The sequence below is a fragment of the Catharus ustulatus genome, chromosome 2 (assembly GCF_009819885.2).
Source record: "Catharus ustulatus isolate bCatUst1 chromosome 2, bCatUst1.pri.v2, whole genome shotgun sequence".
Lineage (NCBI taxonomy): Eukaryota > Metazoa > Chordata > Aves > Passeriformes > Turdidae > Catharus > Catharus ustulatus.
Window position 1 is genome coordinate 4,872,689 of NC_046222.1, and position 18,774 is coordinate 4,891,462.

The 18,774-nt window shown below is 49.4% G+C and overlaps 1 protein-coding gene across 1 annotated transcript in view; it reads left to right on the forward strand.

The window, feature by feature from the left end:
- IGSF3 (immunoglobulin superfamily member 3) overlaps window positions 1-18,774 on the forward strand; it is a 91,995-nt gene that overhangs the window by 68,167 nt on the left and 5,054 nt on the right. The window contains exons 7-8 of the mRNA XM_033051412.1: window positions 13,421-13,831; window positions 15,928-16,335. Of these exons, the coding sequence (XP_032907303.1) occupies window positions 13,421-13,831; window positions 15,928-16,335 (819 nt within the window). The remainder of the gene's footprint in view (window positions 1-13,420; window positions 13,832-15,927; window positions 16,336-18,774) is intronic.

Sequence of the window (18,774 nt, forward strand, 5' to 3'; positions counted from 1 at the left end):
GGCAGCCTGTTGATCTTTACTAGAGCAGTAACCCTCAAGTGATGCCTTAACAGAACAAGTTGTCCGGGTCTCCATGGTTTTTACCTCTCCTTGTCTTCCAGCTGCTCAGCAAACAACTGCAAAATAAATCTTAGCTGTCAGTTCAATGAGCCTTGCATAATGTTTGAGGCTTTGTGGCTCACAAGTGTGGAAGGAAAAGAGGAAGGACTCCTCAGAGCTCTCCCAGCACTGTGGCTGCACCCTCTCTGTGTTTTGTTATCATGTCCCAGGCAGCCTCTCAGAGTGGGTGGTTGATGTTCCCCATGAATGAAATGTTGGCAGCTAGACTAGGGACTGCTCTGGTTCTTTCTGGTTTTGCAGGTGGCAGAGGGGGTTGTATTGTATCATTCCTGGGTCTTTGGCTGGATGATCTCCAGAGAGGATTCAGGATATGGAAGACACCTTCCCCAGACACTTCTGAATGAATGAATGAATGAATGAATGAATGAATGAATGAATGTCCTAGAGCCCTCCCAGTCAAACCTGTGCTGATGAAGTGGGTGCTGGTTTTCAGCTAAATATCCAAGGCTTCTCCAGAAAGGGTCATTCAGGATCCTGGAATAATCAAACAGCTGACAGCACTGTCTCTCTACTTCTGTTCCACTACAATCACCTTAATCTGGGATAACTTCAGCTTGCTATTTGGTGTCTCAGTCCCAGCTTTTCCTTTGCCATTAGCCATAGGTGTCTGCCTTGACCCAAATGCTTGGGGTGACCTATCTCCACTACAAGTCCACTAAGGGACACCATAAAGAAGGCTTGTTGGCTTGTCCTTTTGGCAAATGGAGCTAGCATGTGTTTCTAGACTGTAAGTTAAGGTGAGGATTCTAGTTCCCTCTCAAACCCCTGCTCCCTGTTTGAGTGACCTTTCTATTTGACAGGTTCCAGGTGCAGACATGGAAATCAGTATACGTCAGCCTTTGAAGTGTGTTGAGGAGAGAAAGGTAAATTAGTGGTGGCCTCCTTGCTTTGTGAAATCCCACATGCCTAAGGAATAAGCTGGAGCTTCTCCTGGTGTTTTGGTTTGCCATTTCAGTGCTCAGGCTGCTTCTCCTTGGCACTCTTGCAGTGGGGTGGTGTTTCTACGTGTCATCTGTGCTGTGGTAGTTGCAGAGGTGGCAGTGCTGGTTTTGAATTGCATGTATTAATGTGGCTACAAAGTCATTTCACATGTGACAATCTTGTGGCAAACAGGTGATGCTAGCAGCTTGAAACATCCAGTCCTTTCCTACTCCAAGAAGAAATGAGCAGTATTTTGAGAAATGAAACATGTAGGGGGCTGAAGGAGGGAGCAAGAAAGGCAGGCAATGGCAGCATTAACCCAGCTCTGAGGTCTGCAGGCTGGATGGCACAAGTCTCCTGTGTGGCATCTGAGCCAGATTTGGCCTTTGAGAGTGAAGTTCCTGATCCCTTGGGCATGAAGCTGTTCTAAAGACTGGCAGTGTGCGGAAATTTCCTATAAAGGGTGCTGGCTGTATGTGTGAGAGGTTGTAGAGAATTCAGGTATCATGTAACTTCACCAGCAGTAGCACTAGGATCTGAAGCTCCTTTTCCTGGCCTGCTCCTAAGTGTCATGCAAGCCTGCACACCTTGGGTTGAGAGGGACAGACACCTGCACTGCTTTAGGGCCACTGCTGAGTTTTAACTTCTGTAGGCTGGGGCAGAAATCCAGGCTGGTGTGGGGGGCTGTTAGACCAGACTGGCAGGATAGCCTGTGGCTATTTCATTTTCCTACGATGCAGTGCTCTCCTTTTTACTTCAGTCTCTCAAGATACCTGTTGTTTCTTGGTGAGCTCATGTTGCAGCAGAAGGGGAAGAATAATAAAATTACATCTCCATTCTCACCAGCTGCTTCTCTGAAACCAAGCTGTCAGGAGGCCATGCACAGTAGTGCAGCCTGAACTAGATGTGAGCCCCAAGTGCAGGAGTGGAGATTTCTTTTGTGTTTGAGGCTCCCCTTCCACACTGGTCTGCCTCTGAAAACCTGGGTATTTCCTCCCCAAGGCCATCTTCTCTTTCTCCTGAGGGTTCACCACCATTTTCCCATCTGGAGACATTGCTTTGCCCTTTATCTTGCCCCTTTCCAGGTGGAGAAGAGCATCCAGCATGCAAGGCTTAGTGGGCTGATATGCGAGAGATCCATCAGGATTAGCTGTGTCCTGTCCTTGGAGAGGACATGTGTGGTGACTCCCTGGCACTTACAGTTTTCTAGGCTTTTAGGGGAAGCAGAGGTGCCTTTTAGGGGAAGCAGGTGGTTCCTTTTGAATCCTGGAAGCGTTTGGATTCAGGCTGAGCTCTCAGTGCTCACACTGAGATGCCAGCTGAGCTCACTGTTCCTGCTCCCTTCTCTGCACATGGAGGATAAACAGAGCTTGGACTCTGGGTCCTGCCTGAGGCAGGAAGGTGGTAGATAGGCTCAGACAGGTCAAGGGGAAGACCCAAGGGCTGTCAGGAAGGCTCTGTTCCCATCTCCTCCAGAGATGGAGCACTGAGACAGCAGGTGCTGTCTGGGAGCAGCACGTGTCCGTGTGGTCTGCAGGACTCAGACAAGGGCAGCAGACAGTACACGACAGGGGCTGTGCTGCAATCTGGGTAGGCTTGGGTGTCTGCAGAGTGCTCTCTCTTTTGGCAAGGAGGCTTGGAGCAGATTTGTGCTGTATATTAAATTGCCATTGTCATTGAGTGTGTTAGTGCACTTACCATTCCCCTGCAGCACAAATGAGGGGGCGATTCAGCAAAGTCCTGGGGTCTGAGTGCTGGAGAGTTTATCTGGCAGCAGCACAGTAAGAAAGCAGGGCTTTCACATAACACCCCCACCCTCAGAGCACCTTCTCACCCCTTTCATACTCAGGCACCTCCCCATGCAGCTCCCCACCCCTCTATCCTTGCCTTGTCCTGTTCCTTGATGACTAATTCTGGATCGGGCGCTCAGGGGGAAGCTGCAATCGCCTCTATAAATCTGTCCTCTTGCTGCTGGGATTTTGACAGTAATGAACATGGGAGGAGGGATGGCAGGGGATGATAACTGAGCAGACACCAGGGGTGCTGGGCTCCTCACTGCTTTTTTGCAAGCCAGTCTGAAGCAGATTGATTGACCTGGGAGCCGTGGAGCAAACAAGGCAGTCACGCTCTTCATTAGAGCATTAATTAGCTTTCAGAAGCTCTCCAGGGGCCACTTCTTAAAGTTTGGTTTATTAGGAGCTCTCAAGTTGAAACTATCATGGAGGGGGAGGATGGAGGCTCTTGAAGCTGGCCTTGGAGGAGCTGAAGGTGGCTTCCTCCTGAACCTTACTTTAGGAGTGGGGCAAGCCAGAGCTGTGCTCTCCCTGAAGCCCTGCATTCAGGTGGGTGCAGAGCCCTCTGCTGCTTTTCTGCTTTTCATAGGAAACCAGAGGGTGGCTGTGCTGGGCTACCAATGACCAGAGAAATCTAATGAGTGGGGAATGAAGGACTCTCACCTCTTTGTCCAAGCCCATCTGTGCAGCCACACAGAGAATATTCATTCTCATGCACCTCCTCCTCTCTGAAGGCTCACTGACCAGCCAAGCAGTGGATGGTTGTGACTGCAGACTGAGGAGGCTAGGAAGATGAGGGGGGCATGAGGCAGAGGAGTGCTGGAAAAGGAGGCTGCTTTATAGTACACTTAATGCTGGGAGAGGAGGACTGATTTTCAGATAATTACCAAGACATTTGTGGAGTATAGTGAGAAGCATTCCATACTCAGATATTACTCTTAATGCCTTTAATCCATCTCATTTTAGTAATTCTCAGTAATTTCAGTGTTTAAGGAATCCCCCTCATGGATGGATGTGAAAGATGCCTTTTCTACTACAGGTGGCCAGTGGGATACTGATCTGACTCTTGAGTGGAGGCTCAAACAAGTGTTTTCAAAGGCCACAAAGTCTCTGCTTCAAGCTGACACTTCTTGCTTCTGGCAGCATCCAGCAATAAAGTTAAGCAAGGAAGGTTAATGAGCTGGAAACTTCCTTACAGAAGTGAAGTCTGGAAACTGAAGTTTGCTGCTTGCTTGATCCCAGAGTGGTTTTGCTCTGTAGAACAGCACTCATTCCCTGCTTTACAGCTGCCTACTCCATCTGGCAAATGGCTGTACTCCTGCTTGAGTGATGAAGGAGTTCAAGAAGAGCTCAGAAGAGAGGAGCCTGTTCTCAGCAGCAGTGGCTGTGGTGCAGAGCAGTCTCCTCTCCCCTGTGTGCTCAGGGACTTGCTCCTTTCCCTTCACTGCCAGTGGGGTAAGACCTGCTGTTCTTCCTCAGGGCTGCAGCTCCTTCCTTCCAGCACACTGAACACATGAAATGAAGGGGCTCAGTGTTGCATGACCCAGAGCTGTCCCCTTGCATAGACCTGCATTAGTGACCCAGCTGGAGCCCTTTTCCTTCTGCAGATAGCAGATGTAAGGTTGATTCTCCTACCTTGTACCCCAGGTAGTCTCCTACTCTCCAGGGCTCCATTTGCCCTGGGGAGCTCTGTTGCCACACTTACCAGGTCCTCTGGGACAGATTCCCCATTTAGATTTGCTGTCATCTCCTTGGTACAGTTATTTATGCCAGGCCAGCACCCCAGAGTGCTTTTTCTCCACACTTAGCCATCACTCCCTCCTCCAAACATCCCTGTCATCCTGGGTGTAAGCAGCAGGGGAGGGAACTTGTGCTGGATGTGCTGCTGCATTCCTGATGCTGTACTGGGGATGATGACGCTGGCCTTGTGGGGTCAGAGCTGGGATTCACCTCTCTCTGCATTTGGTTTTCCTTCTGGGAGCTGTTTGGCTCCTCTGCAGGTTTGCCTGTGAGAGCTTTCTGTAAGAGCCAAGTGTGTTGAGCTAAATGCAGTCAGTTATGTTCAGGGTTTCTCCTGAGACTCCAGCCTGGAAAATGCACCCAGGGGTGTGACCTGAGAAGTTGAACTTTAAATGGATGAAGCATCTTGGATGCATTTCACAGGGGTGAAGAGTGTGGGAATGCATCCTTGCACCTAGTGGGACCTTAACCTGACCCAGCCTGCTCTGTGTGTGCCCACTAATCTTAGTACAGTCAGTCTTTCTTTTCAGCCCCCCCAACAAGGCTGACAGTGGCAGGAGAGCTGGGCTGTATCCAGGATATGCTGCTCTCTTCAAATTAGCTCTCTCCATGGTTACTTTTTAGGTCCAATTTTTTCACTTCCATTTCAAAGTACTCTCTACTTTTTCTCTTTGATATCTTCTGAGTGGTTTTCCACTCCTGTCTGCAGCATGGATGTACGAAACTATGGTGTCAGCCTGTTTGCAGTCTGTGCACATGCACGTTCTTTGATGTTGTCTTGAACAGCTTCTCTCTCTCCGTACTTTAGTTTCTCATCGATTCCCTCTTTGCTCTCCTTGGACTAAAATACTCTGCAGTGAGCAGTACTTAGATGGTGTCCAGCTCTAAAGCTTTGTACCTCCTGTTGTCCTGGAAGATTTCAAAAGCAGGGGCAGCCCTTGAGGTAGAGGGAGACTGGTGATGAGCAGCTTTGCATTGAGGTGTTGACCACTCTTCTGTCCCAGTGTCTGCATGGAACCCCAGCCCTCCGTGAGCTGAGTGGCCTTGGGGCCACTGCTGCAGCACAATATTTCTCTTGCTGCATTCTCAGCCCTCCAGTCAGAGCAGGGCCCAGCCCAGGGGTCCCTCCCTCTGTGCCCAAGCAGCACCTTTGGCTGTCCATCCCTGTGCATGGGACCTGCACCATTTTTCTGTGTTCTGAATCCTGAGGAATGCTTCTCCTGGCATGAGAAGCTGCATGTTCTGACACTGGTCAAAGACTGAATTCCTGGGTTCACTGAACTTGAGATCTGCTTCCTTACAGCAGAATGGCTCCAAACATGCCGAACCTGTGGCTCAGGGTCTTTTATTTTAACATATGTATGTATACATAAAATTTTTCTCTCAAGGCCATCTTGCTTTCTTAAATAGGCATTTGGGATGCTGCTAAATACTGTAGTTTTCCTTGTCCCAATTAACAGAGAAGCAGGGAGTGCAGATGACGATGGATCTGTAGCCCATTATGCTGAAATATGTCCTCACTCCTTAAGTTCAAGAGTACAATTCCTTAAGAAATGACAGATGGCTCATTTTACTTGCTTGTTCTTCCAGCAGTAGTTGTACTCACTAGTTATGGAAGCAGTATCATCCATGAGCTTCAGTTTTGAGAAAACAGTATCTTCAGCTGCAATTAAACGTTGCCTTTCCCAGGATTTGGTAATAGTAGCTCATAAGTGGGAAGTAAACTCCTGCAGGTGGAGCTGATCTGGCACTTTGCTGCACAGAAGGAGGTGATCCTCATCCCCGATGTGACTGCATGGTCTTGTCCCATTCCTTGTGCTGGCACAGGTCCTTCTGTGTAACCAGTTTGGTATGCCTGCAGAGAGCTAGCCCAGTGGCAAGGAGCAGTTAAAGGAGGATAGAGTGAGCCTAGTGCTTGGATGGATTCATCTGGGGGCTTCTCTTTGCATGGAGAGCAGCACCTGGCAGGGCTGCTGTGGGCAGTATCCAAAAGATCTCCTGATCCTGCCTGAGGTCTGTCTGGAGAGCTTGCTGTCTGGGTGGCAAGAAAATGACATTTCACACCACCCTGAGCACCTTATCTGTGTCTGCACAGCACTCAGTTTTCCAACAGAAGCTGCTGAAAATGCCCAAGTCAAACACAGCGTGTGCAAAAGTCAGCCATGTGGTACAGGGTGCAGTTGTGCTCTGAGTGTGCAGCTGCAGGTTTTTTGTGATCCCAGGAAATTGTGATCTCAAATCCAGCCTCCAGCATGGCATGGGAGTTGCTGTGTGGTGCTGCTGTGTGTGTTACAACTTGCTCTCCGGGTGCATTTAATTACTATTTTTCCTAATTGATCTAGCACTCCTTTGTTTGAAATCTTTCTGACGGAGAATTTATTAAATATCTCTGTATGTTATTTTTTTCTTTCTTTCTCCTCAGTGGCTGTGGCTTGGTACTGAATTTATCTTTCAGTGATCCTATCTCCATATTTTAATTTACAAGTGATCAGTGAGCCATATATTGTTTTCTGACAGCAGGCACAACTCATGCTGGGAATCTTTTATTTCTCCCTCCCTTCCTGTCTCTCGTGCAGAACTTTTATGTGCATTTCAGGGTTTTGCAGGAAAGTTTCTGGTTTTAGGTTTGTGAAGCATTTTGCTTTGGGGCGTATCTTGCTGTTCTTTACAGTGGCATGGTTTCTGTTTCTTGAGGGAAGTCCTGTTTTTTCCAGGCCAGTGGCACATCCCAGCTGGTGGTCTCTGCCTTAGCCTTGGCTGGACCTGGGGGGCTGTGAACTTCCCAGCTTTTTCCATCCTTGCCTTTCCTGTATGTGCTGGCAGATGTATGGCTTCTGGGCTTTAAAGAGCCTTTCTGGGTCGCACATGCATTCCTCCCTGAGGCCCCACTTGGTTACCTGCTACTTTGTTAGCTGCTCCACAGGCTCTGGCACGGCTGCTAATCCCAGGCTGTTCCCTTGCCAGTGGTGTCCTTGTCACTGCCTGCAGTCATCACATGCAGAGATGGACTTGACCTGCTCCCCCAGTGTTTGGTGCAGTCTGACTGTGCTGCTTTTGGGGAGAGGAAGGGATGGGTCCACTTGTAGGTGCTTTGGGATGATCCAACTTCTTGGGGCTGGAGCTGGTGGGGGTGCGGATGAGCAAGCAGATCCACTGTAGGGTTTGAGGAGAGGTGCCTGTACTGCTTTGCACAACACCCTCTGGCACCATTCTGAGTGCATCAAACTGCACTCCCCAGGCTGCAGTAGCACGGTGTCCTTCAGTCCTGTGCCTGTGCTTGGGGCTGAGTGCTGGGCAGGGCTGTTGGACAGGTGATGGTCAGCATGGACGTGCACAGCTGTTTAAATACCCATCTAGTCTTGCTGCAGCAGCAGCTGTGAGGCTGGGGAGTGTCTGGGCTGTCTGCTGGGCTGTGGACTTGGCAGCAACTTGCTGAACATGTTGAAATGCAGGTCACTTGGTGGTGTTCACAGTCACAGCCTCAGCTCTTTTGTCTGACCCCACGGGAGGGGGCTGAAGCTGAGCCTTCCTCAGGAAAGGGTTAATGCTGTCTTTCCTTCCCACAGAGCTGCTCTCCCAGTAATTCAATCATGTCAGCCTGTTTGCAGGCAATAATTCATTGTTATAGGAACACTACAGTAAAGTGACAAGTTAATAATGGCAGTAATAATGGCAGGCAAAGTCTAATGCTATTTCCCTTTCTGCTGCTCCTGTTGCACCAGCAGCCTCCCATGTTGGCTAATGCAATTTGCAACCTCACTAATCCAGTTTCAGGAGGAATTGTGTTCAGTTAAAAGAGAATAGCTGGAGTCAGGAGCTGTGCTGCCATGTTCCTGCCTTCTCTGGGGAGGTTGCCCCGGTGCTGGAAGCCTTTGTCTTTACTTAGCTGTGATTTCTATACTGTGGTTAAGCTTAATGAGCACAGTCCTCCTAGGAGCATCTCTCATTTTCTTCCCTTCTGCAATGCCTTTCTTCTGGTGCCTCCTCTCCAAAAGGGCTTGCACATCTTTCCCTTTTGGATGTTGGTTTGCTTTCAGCTAACCTAATAAACGTGAGTCACCCAGCTCTCACCGTGCTGAATCAGTAGGCTGGCGTGTGCTTGCTTGACTCCAGTCATTAGAACAGGAGTCCTTGCAGTGTCTGGGGAGCTGGAGGAGGCTCCTCAGCCCTGCTTTGTGGAAGGGAGAAGAACTGGCAGAGGTCTGAATGTTAGTACATGTCTAAACCTGTGGCAGTGACCTGCACATTGGTATCCTGAATCCCAATTCAGGCACTGAGTGCTTTCCAGGCCCTGGTGAGGGAAATGATGCAGCACCTCTGGGTGGTGACCACAGGCTGAGGGAATGGCTGAGTTTGTGCCAAAGTGCCCTTCAGGGTTGAGCGTGCTGGGGAGAGAGGGGTTCCTTGTAGGAAGTGGGGCTGTGCTCCTGGAAAAGAATCCTGATCAGCCTGCTAAACCCACTGCATGGTGTTAAACCAGGGCTGGGCTCAGGTTGGGCTGGCCTCGTTTCTGCTCCCCCTGCACACACACCTCAGCACAGTGAAATCTCAGTGGAGGCTTTTAAAAGTAGGACATTCCCCCAGAAAACTTTTTGCAACATTTCATCAGTTCTTTGGAAGCAGAAGTGTCCTCTGGAGGATGTCTCCCCAGAGAGCAGCAGTTTCCAAAGTGGGACACCACCTCCCTGCTGTGGTGACAGGGCTTTCTGGGGACTCTCTGGCCATCCTCCTGCCCACCCTTCTGTGCCACAGCTGCTAGTTCATGTGGAGCTGGCTCCTTCCCCAGCCCCTCCTCCTTTGCTGCAGGGCAGTGTTCTGGGGTTTTTGTGTGGGGCTGTTTTGGGGAAATGGTATCTTCAGCTGCAATTAAACATTGCCATTCCCAGAACTTGGTAATAGTGGCTCCCAGGTGGGAAGTAGACTCCTGCTGTTGTGTTTTCTTGCTGCCTACAAGGCAAAATGATGTAAGGTGTTTGAGACAGAGCATCTTCTTATCACAGCATTTTTAGGTTCAGGTTGCAAACTGCTTTGCTGAAGGGAGGTGTTGTAACCCCAGCTTGATGAATAGGAAACAGAGGGAAGGGAGCCAAGAGGCAGTAAGTCAGCAGAAAAACCGTGAATCGCATCACTCTGTCCTCCTCCTCTAATGACTGCTCGCCCTTCCCCCAAATATTTGTATAACTGTGCTTACCACATGCTCAACTTGAGGAGACTGATTGCCTGCTTGATGGTGTGGAGAAAACCCTACTACATATTAGCTTGTGGAGGACCTGGCTGTGTCATAGCCTGCTGTGGTTTAAGGTGTGTCTGACCTGAACTCCCAGCCAGAGGTGCAAGCTTTGAGAACCAGAAGCTGCCACAGGCATCTTGAGATAATGATTCAAAAAAACTAAGAGGGTTCTAACCATGACTTGTTGCCAGTGTAAATTGAAAGCCTTAATAGCTTATGTAGGGCCAATTACAGTACATTAAGGTACAATATCCTCTTTACTGGCACTCTCCAGGGAGCCAGGAGACATTGTGGCAACAGGATTATGGTTTGCAGATGATATGCACGATAACTTCACCTAGACACAGGCACCTGTTCCTCTCTCAGAGCAGATGTTTGGGAGGCTGTTAAGAGAACATCAGCCTCTTGACAGCACAGCAGAAAATGCCAGGTAACTGTGTCTGCTCACACGGCTGCTCCCACCACCTCTGCTCCTCAGGAGCAGCCCTGCCCTGCCCCAACGAAACCCCAGCCCCTGGGGCACACCAGATCAACTCAGCATTTGAAGGCCAAGCCCTTCCCTGGCTCTCTGCCCAGGCAAATCCTCAGGTCAGGAAAGGGAGTTTCCTCCTAGTCAAAAGGGTGAGGTTTTGCTGGCTCAGTGCCTGGAGTGTCAGACTTCTTGCAACCTCACTTGTGCACCAGCAGCTACAACCATTTCCATGTCATGGCAGCATCTTTAAACATGACCTGGCAAGCTGCACGTGGCATGGAGAGACTCAGTTTGTACTGGAATAGGCTTTCCACTAGAATGGGAAGAGATGGATGGACTCCTGGTGTTGTATTGTACCATTCCCATTACCCTGGGCCACCAACTTCAGTATTATCTGTTTTCCCATTTTAAATAATTTTTCCCAAATGCAAAATGAGCTTGGTGGATGAAGGTAATGAAGAAGAGATGAGTGCCTGTATACTATGCAGAAATCAGAATTGGGATGTGGGAGCATTTGGTATTCACAGAATTGGAAAAGACTGAGAATGTCCTCTCTAATTCTGTGGGAGGGAAACAGAACCTGCGCTTGCATTTTCTGTGGTGTGCCTCCTTTAGGAAAATAATTCATGTTTGATGAAAAGTGCATTGGCAGGGATGTCATTACATATCACTGATACCTCTAATGTAGAGGAAACTTGGTGCACAGTGTTATGAACCTCTGCAAGAGTGCAGTCTGGCAAAGGGAAGACCTGTGACTCCCTGCCAGGGCTTGCTGCTCCAGCTGGTAGCAGCTGTAGAAGCGTTACCTCATCAATATCTTGGGGACTCAGTGCAAATGTGGGCAAATTCCTGACTGCTGGCTGCAGTGGCTGCCAAGGATGGCTTGGAAGGACAGAGTGTGTGTGTGTGAAATTTAGGATCTCATTTTTGCCAGAGTTAATAAGATTTCTTCCCCATTACACTCAAAAATATTTCTTCCCAAATGTTGCATGGGAGCGGGGAAAGCTGCTGAGAGGCCATCTAAGAGTCCTTGGATGACCTCAGGTGTCCGTGCTGTTTGTACACAGTGATAATTACTGTGATTATGATCTGGGAACAAGCCCTCACTGCTTCATTGGAATACATCTGCCATGTACAAGGCGCAGGTCTGTTGCCCCAAACACTGAGATTAGAATTACTCCATGTCAGCCATCCTCAGTAGCTGTGCTCTGTGTGTACCCTGGCTTTGTGTGTGTGTGTGTGTGTGTGTGTGTGTTGATATTGAGCAGCCCACCACACACAGAGTGTGTATATACTGCATTTTAATAGATATAGGACTACTGACTTAACATACACAGTTGCTATAGTAACAAAGGTTTCCGTAGTAACGGTTGCAGAAAATAATCCAGTACCAATTAAAAATAAACTGTTTGGAAAGGGGGCTGGGGGAGAAAGGAAACTGCTGAGAACCACCTTCTCCTTTATTGGCTCATCTCCTAGGGACTTGGAAGATTGATTAATGCTCAAAATAACAGTTCTTAATCAATGGTGAGCCAAAAAGGTGGGATGAGGGTGGGCGTGGTGGCTAAGGCTGTTGTTCTGAAGTGAAACAAAGGGGAAAGAATGTGTCTGGGGTATGGCAGAAATACAAGAGGGTGACACTGACTTTTCCCATTAGGTTGAAGTCCCTAGGGAGGAAAACCAAGGACAATTTCCTTCCTTTTCCTTCCTCCAGTGTCTGCATGCCATACCACAGCCAAGGAGTCTTTATTAGCATACTGATTAAAGCCACAGGCAAAGCAGGCTCCAGGGGAAATTCTGATCCGATACCAGGAGGCCTGTCTCAGATGTGATAGCACAGAAAGCATTGCTGTGGTGGGAGTTCCTCCCATTTGAAGTTGTTTGTGCCCATCCTCTCCCTGGGCACCGTCACTCATCACTTGTGCCGACAGGCATCCGAGCCCTGGTGCCCAAGGGAAGCTGGAAGCAAAGCATGATGCAAAGCATGGAGCCTGTGCCTTGGTGAGAGAGGGAAGACAACACTGCTTCCTCACAAGCACAGGATGCGTGGGATGTGTTCGCAGGGTGCGGATGGGCACAGGTCCCCTGGCAGCCTTGGGTTGTTTGTGCCTGTCGTGCCACACTTTGTCGTGCTGCTTGCACCCGTGCACTCTTCAGGTTTTATTTAAGAGATTTGCAGCTTGTCAGCAGCAAGGCAGCATTCCCCCTTTCAGAGGTGAAGGAGGGGAGGGCCATGGTGGCAGAGATGCTGGGAGGAGTGGTGTGTCCAGCTGGGTGGGAGCTGCCCCTCTCCCTGTGTGTAGCCTGGAGCTCCAGGGCACACGAGTGTCACAGGAGGGCGCCTTGTGTCCTCCCCTGCCAACAGGAACGCCCTGGCTCAGGGAGACAAGCACAGCGTGAGCACACACTGCAGCAGAGGCTCTGTCCTGTGATTGTACAGGGAGAGATGAATTGGGAAATTGGGAATCTGTGTGTCTCTCCTTACAGGAACTAGAGCTAATGATTCTGCTGTATCATCCTCAGCAGCGTGGCACTGCTTAGCTACAGCACAGGAGCTGTACTTGTGCTTGGGAAGCCAGGAGAGGTGATGGGCCTATGGCTTGCCCTAGGCTGTGCAGTTTGTGGTGGAGTTGGAGCTAGATCTCCTGGCTGTGAGAGCAGAGCTTGGTCTCTTCCAGTCTGGTTCTCTTTCTCCTTTTCTTTTCTGCACTTCCTTCCTCCCCTAGCTATTGCGTCTGTGTGGGATACATCTCACTGAGATGGCTGGCATGTGACAGCAGTGGGGTCTCATTTAATTCACTTTTTTAGAAGTGGTTTTCTCTGGAACTGGTCAACAGCACATTGCTTTGAGGTGCAAGTGGGATGATTTAACCATGAGAAAAACCATTGAGTTTGGGTGTAGTCATCTTACTAAGTCTGGTGCCTTAGACCACTATGAATTAAAAAGTCTTTCAAAGGTCAGGCTGAGAAAAAGCAGCCTCTCTTGCTGAGGGACACAGTGGGAGGATTCAGGAGCAGATAGGGGTTGAAAGGAGAGATTTGGTAGAATATCTAAATGTCTTAAAGGCAGATGGTACCCAAGCGAGTTTCTTTTCTGTGTTAATGACCCACTTCTCTCCATGCCTCTCCATTCCCCCCTCCCAGTGACCAAGCTGCAGGTGAGCAAGTCGAAGCGGAGCATCACTCTGCTGGAGAACCGGCCCATCCTGCTGAACTGCTCGGTGAAATCCCAGACCAGCCCCGACTCCCACTTCGCCGTGCTCTGGTACGTGCACAAGCCCTCGGACGCCGACGGGAAGCTCATCCTGAAGACCACGCACAGCTCAGCCTTCGAGTACGGCACCTATGCGGAAGAGGAGGGGCTGCGGGGCCGGCTGCAGTTCGAGCGCTCGGCCTCGGGCGGGCTCTTCAGCCTGACGGTGCAGCGGGCAGAGGTGCGGGACAGCGGCAGCTACTACTGCCACGTGGAGGAGTGGCTGCTCAGCCCCAACCACGCCTGGTACAAGCTGGCAGAGGAGGTGTCAGGCCGGACCGAGGTCACCGTCAAGCAGCCAGGTGGGCTCCGTGCACGGCCTGGGAGATTGCCACCCTGTCCCTGCATTCTCATGCCTGCACGTCCCTGCGTGGAAGGAGGGTTTTCCCTCCTTTGATGGGGCTCTTGTCCCTCTAGGCCGAGCTTGTGTGGCTTTTGGTGTCCCCACGTGAAGGTTGTTCATCCCCCATTTGTAGGGCCACTGCATCCAGCCAGGTTTCATTGTCCTTGAGAGCACCATGTAGTAGGACTGTCAGTGTACTGGTTTGAAAGCAAAACCAGGAGAGACTCCAAGTCAGAAATACAAATTAATAGAGGAAAAAAAAAGAAAAAAATAAAATACATGCAGTAGTGCAAAAGAAAACCACTGACAGAGTCAGAATACAACCTGACACCTCTGTAGTTATGGTGGTGGTAGCAGACCAGATGAAGTGATCTTGTTGAAGTAGCGATCCTGTAGAAAGGTCTGGTAGCTCTTGTCCTCTGGAAACCAGTGGGCAAGGGCTGCCTTGATGTTCCAAATCTCAGATTTTATCCAGGTAGGAAATGTTTGGTTCCTCCCCCTGGGTGGAGCATTTCACAATGGAATGATGTAATTTTATCAGTCATGCAGTGAGACTCAATGGCCCATTAACAGAAGATATCCTCCTGGAGGAGAGGTGGGTGGAAAAGATAAAGAGCTGTTTTTTAGCAGATCGTGATAGAATACATACTTTTGGGCTTATATCTTTACATTGTAACCCAGGACAGTCAACTAGCAATTCACTGAGAACCTCTGTGTGCCTACCTAGAAAAGCATTTTTATGTCTTACACACAGTTTAATTTTACTCTGTGCCTGTATCCTGGCAGACACAAGGAGCCTTGTTTCTCTTCCCTTTGCACATGAGATGGGAATAACGTTTAATGAGGTGGGGAGCTGCTGCCAGGAAAGGAGAAATCTGCTCTGTGGGTGGTTTCCGTGGCAGTGGATGACACTGATAAAGGTGAGCTGGTGGAGGAGCTAAATATATCCCCCACAAGCTCAGCCAAAGGGCAGAGGGGAGAGGCAAGGAGGCAAGTACTGTCCAGAGCGTGGGCACTTCATGAGGAAGCCTGCCTTGTCCTTGTTTGTTCCAGCCACCAGTGTCTGGAAGATAAAATCCCTCAGGCAGGATGGATGCAGTTGGATATCAGGGCTGGAATAGGGTGCTTAGTGCATTTTCTCTCTCTGGGTTTGGCTGGCTAGACACAAGCTCTGTGGACAGGGTGCAGGAGGAATATTGGATATGGTCCTCAGTGCAGCTTTGCCTGGTCACACACACAGGATGCACAGCAGGCCATGACTTGCTGCCAGTCCTCATTTCTGTCTGCAGAGTCCCAGGATGGCTGAGGGCTGGTCAGGGACAGGGGAACTGTGACTGCCCCCTCCTTTCCATCACCCACCTCTCTCTGGGAAGTACAGTGCTTGTTGCTTGCTGCAGCAGCAGTACCAGGGAAGTCCAGACTGGCCCTGGAAAGAATTGTGAAGGATTTAGGAGAGTTCAACACGTCATTTCGCATAAAAGAGCTGATTCCAGTCACCCTCCCCTGTATCAATGAAGTTGTGGAGCAAAAACCAGGGGCATTCCCGAGGCAGCAAAACACTGTGTGTGACTTTGCCCTCTTGCCACTTCTTGTTTTGCAGTGGGGGTTCCCTGTAATCAGCTGTCTGTTCTCCACTTTGCTGGTTTTTTCCTTTTTCCACAACAGTGGGGCTTACTGGTTGGGGTGTGATCAGGCTACTGCCTCATCCTGGGAGTGAGGATGAGGAAGAGAGTGAGTTGTGATCTCCCTTCATTAGGTCTCTGTGCATTTAGGACCTCCCAGGTCCTGCTGGGAGATTGTGGGTTTCCAATTCCCTGTGCTGAATGGGTCATTGTTGGTGGCTAGCCTGAGATTTTCAGAAGACCCTAAAACACCTAAGCCTTATTTTCTTCTCCTCCTCTATTTTGTCCTTTCCTTTCTCCATCATTTTTTCCTCTACTTCCTCATTTCTTCCATCACACCCCAGGCTTGTGGCCATGCAGGAAAGGCTTGTGGGGAGACAAAGACTCTTGCAGCCCTTGGTCACATTGCATTTCTGATGGGTTTTTCTAATAGATAACCGCCTGCATGTCAACCAGACCCACAGAAACATCACGGTGCGGGAGAACGAGTGGGTGACCCTGCAGTGCCTGGTGAGCAACAGGACCAGCCCCTCATCCCAGCTGCTGGTGGAGTGGTCGGTGCGGCGGCCGGGCCGCGCCGACAAGGACGTGGTGGCCTGGCTGAGCCGGCAGAGCACGCTGCACTACGGGGACCCCGCGGTGCTGGGCGAGCTGCGGAGCCGGCTGCGCCTGGAGAGCCCGGCCCCGGGGCTCTTCCTGCTCTCCATCCAGAACTCCACCGTGCGCGACAGCGGCGCCTATGGCTGCCGCGTGGAGGAGTGGCTGCTGGACCCCAGCGACCGCTGGTACAAGCGGGCAGAGGAGCTCTCCGGGATCATCACCCTCACGGTCAAGCAGCCAGGTGAGGGGGGTCTGGTGCTGTCTGCCTTGAGCAGCCTTGTGCCCTCTTGGGAAAACACCAGTCACCATCTGTTTGTCAGCCACAGTGAATCCAGGCAGGGCAGGATCACAGCACAGACCATGCTGATTCCTTTTTCCACGTCTTTTTGATTGCACTCTTGCTTTTCTGGAAAGGAAAAAACTAGATGGGCTTGGCATTTTGTCACTGCATCTACTTTTTTTTTCCCAGCACTTTTGGCAGATTAAATAGGGTAGGCTCCTGATTTTACTCACATTTTGATTGAGAATAGGATGGAATAACTACCTGTGCTACCCAGGTGTGTGCCCCTTTCATGAGAAGAGGGCAGTGGAAGTACACTGCTGAGTCTTACTGAGCTTGCTGCCAACCAGCACCCCCAGATCCCTTTCTGCAGGGCTGCTCTCCAGTTACTCCTCTCCCAGTTCTGCTTGTGGATAGTGTTACTTGGACCTAGGTATAAAATCCAGGCATTTCAACTTGTTAAATTCCATTCCATTAATTAAAGTCCAGAGCTCCAGACTATCTAGATGACTTGTATAAGGTCCCCTGTCCCTCAAGAGAGTGAGCAGCACCTCCCACTTTGGTATTGACAGCAGATTTGGTGCATTCAACTCCTGTATCCAGATCTTTGATAAATACATGGAACAGCACTGGCCCTAAAATCAAACCCTGAGGAACACCACTGGTGACCAGTTACCAGCCAGAAGTAGCTGCATTCGTTGTATCCCTTTGAACTCTGCCCTTCAGCCAGTTCTTCACCCAGTGCACCAATAACCCCTCCATCCCACAGTTGGAAGGATGCTGTTAGGGACAATATAAAAAGCCTTACTGAAATTGAAAAACTGGATCCACTGCCTTCTCTTCATCCACTGACAGAGCAGGTGACACACAGATACTAAATTATTTAACCAGACTTCCCATTTGTGAAGTCATGCTGGCTGTGTCTGATGACTGTTGTTCTTTGAATGCCTTTCAGCAGTACCCAGGATAATCTTCTCCATAATTTTCCAGGAGCTGAGGTTAGACTAACAGGTCTATAGTTTCCTGAGTCTTCCCTCATGTCATTCCTATAAATTGGACTTATACTAGCTTTTCTTCATCCCTATTAAATAGGAACTATCTTCAACACGTATCAGTTCAACATTTTCTTCAGACACCTTTTTGCTATTTAACAGCCTTACAAAGTGCTGGCACAACACTCACCAATTTCAACTCTAATTGGGCTTTGATATTTGTGTCTTCTCCCTGCCTATACTAACTACAGCTCTATAATCTTCCTGCAGAGCCTCACTTCCAGAGATCATACAATTTCTTTCTCCTCTTGAGCTCCCACAAGGAGTTTGCTGTTCAGCCATAGGACACAGTGGAGTTGCCTGCTCCTATGCTCCCAAAAAGTGATTCTTAAGACTGACCAGCACTGATGGACTCCTAAACCCTCAAAAACAGATTCCCAGAGTACTCTGCTAAGTTTTGCCTGTTTTAGCAACAGATAAGATGCAAAGGCAGTTAACCTTGGAAAACACCGGTTCCCTAGTTTTTGAGGCATATGACTCAACATTAAATGTCTGTCTTAAAGGCTGTAGGACAAATAACAGTACAGTCCTCCTTCACTGAGTACTTTCTTCTGAAGTAACCACTCTCTCCATGTTCTGCAGTGCTTCATGCCTGCTCATTTCAGCAAGATGTCAGCCTCATAACTGTGCAGCGGAGCTGGCAAAAGGGTGAGGTTCTGGAAAGAATTTAGTGGTCATTCCTGGCAGAGATTTGTACTGTGGAGGAGGAGCATTCTCAGCATAGATAAGTGAGCAGAGCTCTTATCTACCGCATCTTTGCTTGGGAAGTTTTGCTGGCCAAAGTGGCTTGAGCCAGCTGCCCAGGCAAATCCCTGTGCCATGATGGATTGTCAGTATAGCTCTCCACCCAGTGAGATAATTGCCAGCCCTGATGGAGGGGATAATGAACAGCAGGAAAAATCTCTGAGGCTCCTCTTGAATTGCAGAAGAATGCAGAGTGGGAAGAAGACAGAGAGTTGGGAGTGCACTAATTGAAGATTTTTTTTTTTCCCCTAAAAGTGCTTTGTTGTTATTGGGTTTTTTTGTTTGTTTCATAGCAGTCAGTACTTAACAAAATGACTAATCATGCTTGTGACTCATGTCTCATTAGTGAGGATCTCCAGCCTCATCTGTCAGGGCTATAATCAGCAAGGGGGGGGAAAACTCCTTCAGACATCAGTTCTTCTCTTTCTTCCTAACCTGCTAAAGGTGAGGGAGGCTTTGTGTTAGTTTTGACAAGCCATTTCCTTCCCTTCCTCCTTTTTACCTCAGTAGTCCCCAAAATTTCGTGACTCATTCCTATTTCTGCTCAGGAGTATTCTTTGGGAAGATGTGAACTGCAGATACTCACATTGCTTATGGCCTGAGG